The 9,150-nt window shown below is 39.2% G+C and overlaps 1 protein-coding gene across 1 annotated transcript in view; it reads left to right on the top strand.

The window, feature by feature from the left end:
- Window positions 1-483: 483 nt before the first annotated feature.
- Window positions 484-9,150, top strand: part of LOC134677798 (dendritic arbor reduction protein 1-like) — a 109,351-nt gene continuing 100,684 nt past the window's right edge. The window contains exons 1-3 of the mRNA XM_063536225.1: window positions 484-919; window positions 3,955-4,151; window positions 5,133-5,194. Of these exons, the coding sequence (XP_063392295.1) occupies window positions 5,183-5,194 (12 nt within the window). The 5' untranslated portion in view covers window positions 484-919; window positions 3,955-4,151; window positions 5,133-5,182. The remainder of the gene's footprint in view (window positions 920-3,954; window positions 4,152-5,132; window positions 5,195-9,150) is intronic.

Here is a 9,150-nt window from a genome sequence, read left to right as displayed (position 1 = left end):
ATTGAGGCAACTATCAGCTTTAGACAAACACCGTATATTCTTTCTCAGTGCCTCAGTCCTACTTTATAAATTATAATTTTAGCATATTTGATAATTAGTCCTACTATTATTAATGAAGCAATTAAAGTTACAATGGCATCAATGAATCGATAGAAACAATTCAGGCACGCGCTACAAACACGAACGAATTTATACATTAATTCATTAAATACCCAATTCCTTATCGATGTAAACTTGCAAACTATTCGCGCGTATTGCACGCAAAGTTTCAATTCTACAGTAATTTTAACTTAGGAACTAATAATTAAAGTTATTAAAGAATGATTATATCACTAAATGCTACAGTCCTACAGTAAAAGATTAACCGATTCAAGCATTCGACCTCCAAAGCGTGGTTTGAATTTGTATCCGTAATTGTTCAAGTAATTATTATGGCATTGTAAGTGCATTGAACACTATCGGTTCGGTAGGTAACGAACCGGGTTTCGCTATCCCGCGTTGAGAATAAACACTTAAACAGTATTAGAAGGCCGCTTCGCGCGGACAGCGGTCTGTGTCGCGGGCAACCAAGCGAAACTAAATTTATAAGTAAATTTAATATAAAGCCTATAGGATTTTTAGATTAATATGCTTAATGTCTAAGCCTCGATTGTAAAAAAATATAATTATGAAAAAAAAAGTGATATTAACCGTCTAAGTTGACAAGACACGTGTCATGCATTGTTTGCACGCTAGTTGTCTTTTTCAATAAAGTCGGTTAATAATTTGACAGTTCAATGAAAACATTTGCACAACTTTTTTTGTAGTTTATTTTATCCGCTTCATAAGTTCTTATTCAGTTGATATTTTGTAGTTTTTGTTATGAAGTTTTGAAACAGTGATAACGGGATTGCAATGTAGTGTTGCAAAAAGGATATAGGTGTGTAGAGTTGGTTTTTATTCGTTTTATTAGGCTATGTTTATTTATTATGTTATGCTCTAGTATTTTCGTGCATTTTGCTTAATTTTGGGCCAATTTTCGTGTTTTATACCCGTAAATCTGTAGTCATTACGTTGTTCATGTTTATAATCCATTCGTTATCCCTTTAATGATTATTAATTGCAAAAGCCAAAGTAATTATTAGTTATCTATTTATTTTCGTTTTCTGCTTTTAAATTAGTGGGTTGAAGCGGATATTTAGCAACAATATGGTTCAAGTTAAATATATAATTAATAGGCATAACTTAAAAAGATTTTACTAATCCTACACTTTGTGCCTGTTTTGAAAAGTCACATTAAAATCATTATGCATGATACGAGGGCTGCTACTTATGTATCCGGAAACACAAAAAATAACAAATATCTATAGTTATAAATGGTTTTATTGCCTTTGTATTTGTCCACCAAGATGAATGATGCACTTTTGCATAATGTTGAAACGACTTTTCATAGCACTTTTTCCATTCTGATCTTGGTATACAAGACGTGCATTTTGTACGCAAGAACGGCTCTTTCGCAGGTTTTTCTTTTTTTTTTGAGCCAAATGTTCATGTAATATCGTACAAATGCTCGTCATACTATTGCCATGAGATGCCTCTATCTTGCGATATATACTATGACCATCTTGCATTATGAGTTTGTCCACAGCATCTATATTTTGTGGGATAAAAGCCGATTTTGAGCGTTTTTTTTTAATTCGTCCTACCGTAATTACCGTAATATACTACGACCACAATTTATTCACTAAAACATTGACCTTCGATGGAACTTACTCCCCAAAAGTCGAAAAAAGTCGATCTATGCACTATTTTTGAGTTTAACCACTCCGAACATCGTAAAAAAAACATCTGCACGAAAATTTTCACAAGTAAATCCGTTGAAGATGAAACAAAGAATTTAAAAAAATAATTCTACTATGTAAAACCAATTGATAGACATGTGAAACAAGCTGTATTTTGCTTTCAAAGAGTTCCATTTTTATATGTTATATATATATTTTTAATACAGTTCCAGTAAGTGGCCCATTCCGGATACATAAGTAGCAGCCCTCGTATACTCTGTTCCTGTTAGTATTAGGTAGTTAGTGTGTGTGTGTGTGTGTGTTTCATGAGTAACTATCATGGTAATCAAACACAATATTCTTAAAAAGTAAATCAAATATTAAAGTCAGTCTATAAGTGCACACGGTCTACAATAGTGGTGGTCAAATTTTCGTCATGGGGAGCCAAAAACTTTAAAGAAATTTCAGAGGGCTCAGAATTGCAGCATAAATGCATTTTTATTATTTCACAGGCCATATACTAATTATTCCGCAGGACCTTTGGTGGGCCGGATAAAATTCTTTTGTGGGCCAGAACTGACCCGCAGACTGTACTTTGCCCACCATTGGTCTTATCTTATCTTATTTAGTAGGGGCTATACTCCAAAGGCATAAGGCTCCAAAGCCTATGTATCACTGCGACCATTCCTGATCTATTGTGATCGCCACCTAGGGCTCATCCATTAATTACGTCACACGAATTTCTAGGTTTTTAGACCCCTCCCCCCCTCCTTGTCACACTTGGTCACATTTGGCAAACCCCTCCCCCTAGTGTGACGTCACGTCACATTTTTTCTACGAAATCGCCAAATCGAATTAAGTAAGTACCTAAGTATTATTAATATTATATCAAAATATTTTTGACGATACAAGTATTAGTAATTTTATAACCCAAAACTGCTTAGGAAAGAAAATTAAACGAATAAAAACGATTATCGTTTTAAAAACTTGTTATTTAAATGTACAGCGAATAAAATAATTTTAATAAATTTTCGGTTACGATGAAGCTAATGTGACGTCACAAAGTTTGTGTCTCCCCCCTCCCCCATGTCACAATATGTCACATTTTCTTGACCCCTCCCTCCCCCTAAACGTGTGATGTCATTAATGGATGACCCCCTACTACAACTCTCGATCCAACCCTGCAACTTCAAACAGCTGCAGGATCCTTTTGGTTTCGAGAGACTTTACCTCCTCTGAGTGCAATATGTGTCCGCCCAAGATTAGGTCACGAGTACGCATTAGGCAAGGGCACTCTGTGAGGATGTGCAAGGGCGTCTCTTCTGTCTCCATGCAGAGTCTGCACCGTCCTATGTCACGTTTCCCCACCACTGGTCTACAAGCTCTTTTGTCGTTTTTAACTCTTGTGTTTGTACAAATACACTTGCAGAGGGTCGGTAGAGCGGGAGGAACTATGTTCCTAACTGTGTCTGAGCGATATATGTAGGTATACAAATATGAGAGTTGTTGCCCTATGAGGGTCTTCCCAACCAAAAATGTTGTATACCAGTCTTCCCTGTGTTGACCTCATTAAGATGGATTAAATTACAATATATTACATGAGGGATAAAATTAATAACAATTGCAATAAAAATAAATTACCATACATTAGTATAAATTAAATAAAAAACAGGTACACGAGCAAAATGTCAAAAATTCTAATTATATAATGCTATGTAGATTCGCCTCGCACCTCGCTTCGCTCGGCCGTCTATATGTCTTTGGCCGGCAACCCCTTTCGTCCCGGCCTCTGTAATAATGTACTACTTCAACACAGATTAATATTGTCAATATATGTCTCGGACCGTTTTGCTTTTTTTGATATTTTTGTTTTTTAAGGCGCTAGAGCCCTTCAAAAATGGCTCAAATGGCCTAATTGACTATGCCGCAATGAGAGGCGTAGTATTCAAAACAGATATCAATTAGCCAAAAAAGAAAAACAGATAATTTCATAATCATTTAGATTTCCAAGTTTGATTACGATTGGTTAAGTTTTGGAGGAGGAAACAGTCGAGTACGAAACCTCGATTTTTGAGATTTTTACGCGGGATTTTTCGCCTTGTCCTTATCGCACTAGTTTTAGGAGCCGCTTCCGTTACTACAACACTCGGTCACTAATTTCACTTTTAACAAAATATTTTTGCCCTTGTTTCAGATCATGCCCCAACATCGATATATTAACCATTTGAATGAAATAATTTAAAATTCTATAGAAAATATTTGTACTGCGAACGTAAAAAGCGAGTGTTTTACTAAAATACTATGTGATAACTTTGTATGTAGTTATTAGGCCAGTATTAGTTCGTAAAATGGTGCTACATGGAGGTTGTGAGACAGAGATACAAAGATTTGGTAAGTTTCGTCATATTATTGACTATGCGCATGACTCTTGCCGCCCTAGTGGCTTTAAATAAATAATAGTTATTTGTTTCACAAGGGGGCAAAGTTATTGTTTAACTGCTCGTCCTAATATTGATACCCGAGCGAGCGAAAGATTCCAAAATTAAACCACGAGCGTAGCGAGTGGTTCAAAAAATTTAATCTTGAGCGTTGCGAGGGTTTCAAAGCACGAGGGTTAAACAAAATTTGCCCCCGAGTGAAACACAAAATTTTTCACCACACCAACCCGAAGCAAATATTAAATGTAAAATAGCAAACAAAATCAAACCAAATAAAATCCAAATGAATGTTTTAAAATATTTATCATTTAAAATCATAATTTAATAAAAGTCAATTCTACCAGCAAACATAAGAAAACAACTCAAAATTTGCATTTGACTAAGTACTTTGCCTCACATGTGAATAAAATGCAACTTTGCTATCAGTTTTTGAAGTGCAAAGTAAGACTTTCCGAGCTGGTGTGGTGAAAATAAATAAATTCTTTACATAAGACCATCGACATATTTATATTTATGGGACGTATTTAGTGTGTTTTTTAGGGTTCCGTACCTAAAAATGGGACCCTATTAGGTAATAAGGCTTCACTGTCCTTCTGTCTGTCACCAGGCTATATCTCATGAACCGTGATAGCTAGGCAGTTGAAATTTTCACAGATTATATATTTCTGTTGCCGCTATAACAACAAATACTAAAAACAGAATAAAATAAAGAGTTAAGTGGGGCTCCCATACAACAAACGGGATTTTTGACCGAAGTTAAGCAACGTCGGGCGGGTCTTTTTTGCATTATGGTACGGAACCCTTCGTGCGCGAGTCCGACTCGCACTTGCCCGGTTTTTTGTGTAATGGTACGGAACCCTTCGTGCGCGAGTCCGACTCGCACTTGGCCGGCTTTTTATATTTATTTTATTTTGATATTGTTTATCTTTCACAGACCATGAAGCCATCATATAGCGAAGGTGGTGTCGGCACAAGCTACACTTAATGGTTTTCATGGTGAGTTCCATTTGTCCATACTTTACTGGAGGCTCTAAACCGTCACACAGGGCGTTTTGCGGACGGCGCGTGAGCGGGGCGCGCCGCTTTTACATATAAAACGCTCACGCCGCGCCCGGAAAACGCGCCTGTGTGACGGAACCTATAGCAGGCATGTGTCACTCCGCGATTTCGTCGCTTTGCTACAGGTAGCTAAAAGTACATCCGTTCGACCCCAATTTTGGGGTTTGCCGTATGCCGCGCGTGGCGCTGTCGCCACCTAGCGGCCATATCTGTCCTGATCGTAACAGACGCGTTTTGTTAGAGAGTGAGTCTTCTGTACCTGGTACTATTATTTATTCTGTGCCTAATATAGCAACAAACTGGACCAGCCGGCCCGGTTTTCTGGCCATAAACTTTTATGTAAATTATTTTAAAATTAAAACCTCTGACCATTTCTTAGAGACGTCAAAGAGAGAAGAAGAAAAGAGATTTCGTATATGTAACATCTTTCACATCAATCGAGATAAAGAAGTGTTTTTTTTTAAACAATGTTTAAAAAAATCATATTATCATAAAAAATAAGTATTCATTCAAAATCCGATAGACAAAAATGGAGATAAATGATTGAACCGATAGCCGTTTGTCTTATAATTCTATATGTAGTGCAAAAGTAGGAGATACGATTCAAAACTTGTCAAAAATCGATGAAAACCTCGGTAAGACCCTTAAAAACGAAACAAGTATTTTCATTTAAAATTTTTAAAGTGTGTGAATCAAATTAATGTGTACTTATTTACTCAATGAAGCATTAAAGAGTAAGGTCAGCGCATCAATCTTAATTGCGAAACGCTCATCTCAAAGAGACTCCAACAAGGCAAAATATGTCCGGAGCCGGAGTAAGTGTAAGGCCTGAGTGGACGCTCGAAGCGGAGCGTTCGGCGAGGCGTGAAGCGTGGCGTCGGGCTCACAAGTGATTTGATTGAGCAGCGTGCACTAAGGCCGCTCCTATACATTTGCATTTGTTTAACATGCACGCCGCACGCCCCGCCCCGCTGCACGCCCAACTCGAGCGTCCACTCAGGCCTTACACTAAGGCTGCGTTTCCACCAGAGATGTGCGAGGAAGCGTAGCGAGGGATAATGTGTGTTTGTTAAGCACAGACCTAGTTAACAACCAATAGATTATAGAAGGATAACATAGGAGAGCGCTGGTGGCCTAGCGGTAAGAGCGTGCGACTTTCAATCCGGCGGTCGCGGGTTCAAACCCCGGCTCGTACCAATGAGTTTTTCGGAACTTATGTACGAATTATCATCAGATATTTACTTACGTACTTACGTACATAGTAATTAGTACAGTGCAGTCTGAAACCGAATGGTACCTTTATACGCAACCGAAACAGGAGCAGGCGTGGCTCACTCTGCAATTTCATCGCTTTGCTACAGGTAGCTAAAAATACATCCGTGCCACCCCAATTTTGGGGTTTGCCATAAGCCGCGCGTGGCGCTGTCGCCACCTAGCGGCCATACCTGTGCTGATCGTAACTGACGCGTTTTGTTAGAGAGCGAGTCTTCTGTACCTAGTTACTCTTATTTATTCTGTGGCCGGAGGCATAGATTAAATAAGGACGCGTGAGTAGAATCGATCAAAGCTTTAACATCTCGCCGCGCCTGCGTTTTCTACTGACAAGATTTGCTTGACCAAGTATATCTTTTAGGGGAGACCGAGGTGACTTGTGACAGAGGAGAGTTGTGACATCGTCTATTTTTTGGAATCTATTAACTAGAAACTAGGTCGCAACAGTGTGCGTTTGTTAGCTCGTAACTTGAACTAACAAACGCGCGCTATTGCGACCTACTTTCTAGTTATAGATTCTAAAAAATCGACGGTCACAACTCTCCTCGTTCTCCCCTAGGTATCGCTGTCTATTAGGATGTTACGAAATTAGACTGCAAACTAACGCGATACAATAGGATTAGTAATACTAATTGGTGGTTCTATCCACGATCAAACTTCGATCGAGGATGCTATGAGTTATGGCGATTTAACACGCTAACATTTAATTTAGTTGTGTTATCCACAGAGTCGGAATATAGACAGAGGTAGAATATAGCGTGCAGCCAGTGTTGGCCGAAAGTTAATGCGAATTGAAAATGGTGGCCATTAACCACTATAAATTGAACCTTAAACCGTAACGGACGATTACAGTTTACGATTCAATTTATAATGGTTAATGGCCAGCATTTTCAATTTGCATTAACTTTCGGCCAACACTGCGTGCAGCACAAGAGCAGTAAATAAATAAATATTATAGGACATTTTTACACAAATTGACTAAGCCCCACGGTAAGCTCAAGAAGGCTTGTGTTGTGGGTACTCAGACAACGATATATATAATATATAAGCACTTAAATACATAGAAAACAACCATGACTCAGGAATAAATATCTGTATCATAATACAAATAAATGCCCTTACCAGGATTCGAACCCGGGACCATCGACTTCATAGGCAGGGTCACTGTCACTACCCACTAGGCCCGACCGTTTGTCAGCAGTGGGGAGAGACTCCTGACTTCGGGCAAATTCGGCTCCGTTCGGCTCAGCATTGCTCCGAGAAATTATTAGGGTTGACACTATTTGACGTCCTTTTGCGTGCACGACCACAGATAAGATATAATAAATGATTTAAAAAAAGATAAGATAATGACTTGAATTTTGACAACCCTAAATAGCCGAAAGGGATAGTGCCATAAGTTAGAAAGGGATAGCAGGATTCGTCTCTGAATCGCTGACAAACTTCGGTTTTGTAGAAAGCGTCCTTTCTGTACGGTAGTACTATTATTCTGTGGCTTGATGCAAAGGGACGTCAAGATAAGTCAAGATACGACAAGTGTCAACCCTAATAATTGCTCGGAGCAATGCTGGGCTATAACCGCGAAAATCGAAGTTCTCAAATTGCGGGGATTTTTCTCTGTCACTCTAACTACGCCTTCATTGGAGTAAAAGAGAAAGATCCCCGCAATTTGCGAATTTCGGTTTTCGCGGTAGCCGCGCTGAGCCGAACGGAACCGAGTTTGCCCGAAGGGACAAGTTTCGCGCCTCTGCGTGACTTTTAACTCTGTGTTAATCTAATCCCTTACAATGTTCCGCTTCGCTAATTTTCTATTATTACGATTTAATAAGTGCGGTTAATCGTTTATCGTTATTTTAATAGTTTTATTAATGCCACGGCGGTGACCCGGTCACAAACAAGTCAAACAACCAAACGCCTCTTGGTACAGTGGAGCCAGGCGTGGCTTATGGTATTTTTCTTAATTAGGGGTCATCCATTAATTACGTCACACGCATTTCTAGGTTTTTTGACCCCTCCCCCCTCCTTGTCACATTGGCAAACCCCTCCCCCCTAGTGTGACGTCACATTTTTTCTACGAAACCGCCAAATCGAATTAAGTAAGTGCCTAAGTATTATTAATATTTAGTAGGCTTGTGTCAGTCGTCAGTCATGTGACCACGATAAGACGGGAAGAGAGTACCAGGCGGAGTATATTATTATACCTGCTTTTAATTAAAGTAATTCACACGAAACTGATCTATTATTCGAATTTAGAGCCTCCCGTTCTAAACTAGACCAGCCGCTGTACCGAGATCATGCGTAAATCAAATGTAGCCGTTGACTACCTCCTCTAGATGTAGCATTATACCGCGCGATCAGTACCGTGAAACATGGTAAAACCACCCAACTTCCGTGTAACAAAACTGGATCAATTGTTATTTAAAAATAAAGAATGTGCGATGCGATTTAAGAGGAATTTCCTCCCGCGGACGCTCCGGCTGTGGAATGAGCTCCCTTCACTCCTTTCCCGAGGGTTTACAGTATGGGGTTCGTCAAAAACCGGGCAAGTGCGAGTCGGACTCGTGCACGAAGGGTTCCGTACCATAATGCAAAAAAAGGCAAAAATCGGTCACCCAACCAGT

This window comes from Cydia fagiglandana, chromosome 27 (genome assembly GCF_963556715.1).
Source record: "Cydia fagiglandana chromosome 27, ilCydFagi1.1, whole genome shotgun sequence".
Lineage (NCBI taxonomy): Eukaryota > Metazoa > Arthropoda > Insecta > Lepidoptera > Tortricidae > Cydia > Cydia fagiglandana.
Note: the sequence above shows the minus strand (reverse complement) of the source record. Positions and strands in the feature narration are given on the sequence as shown.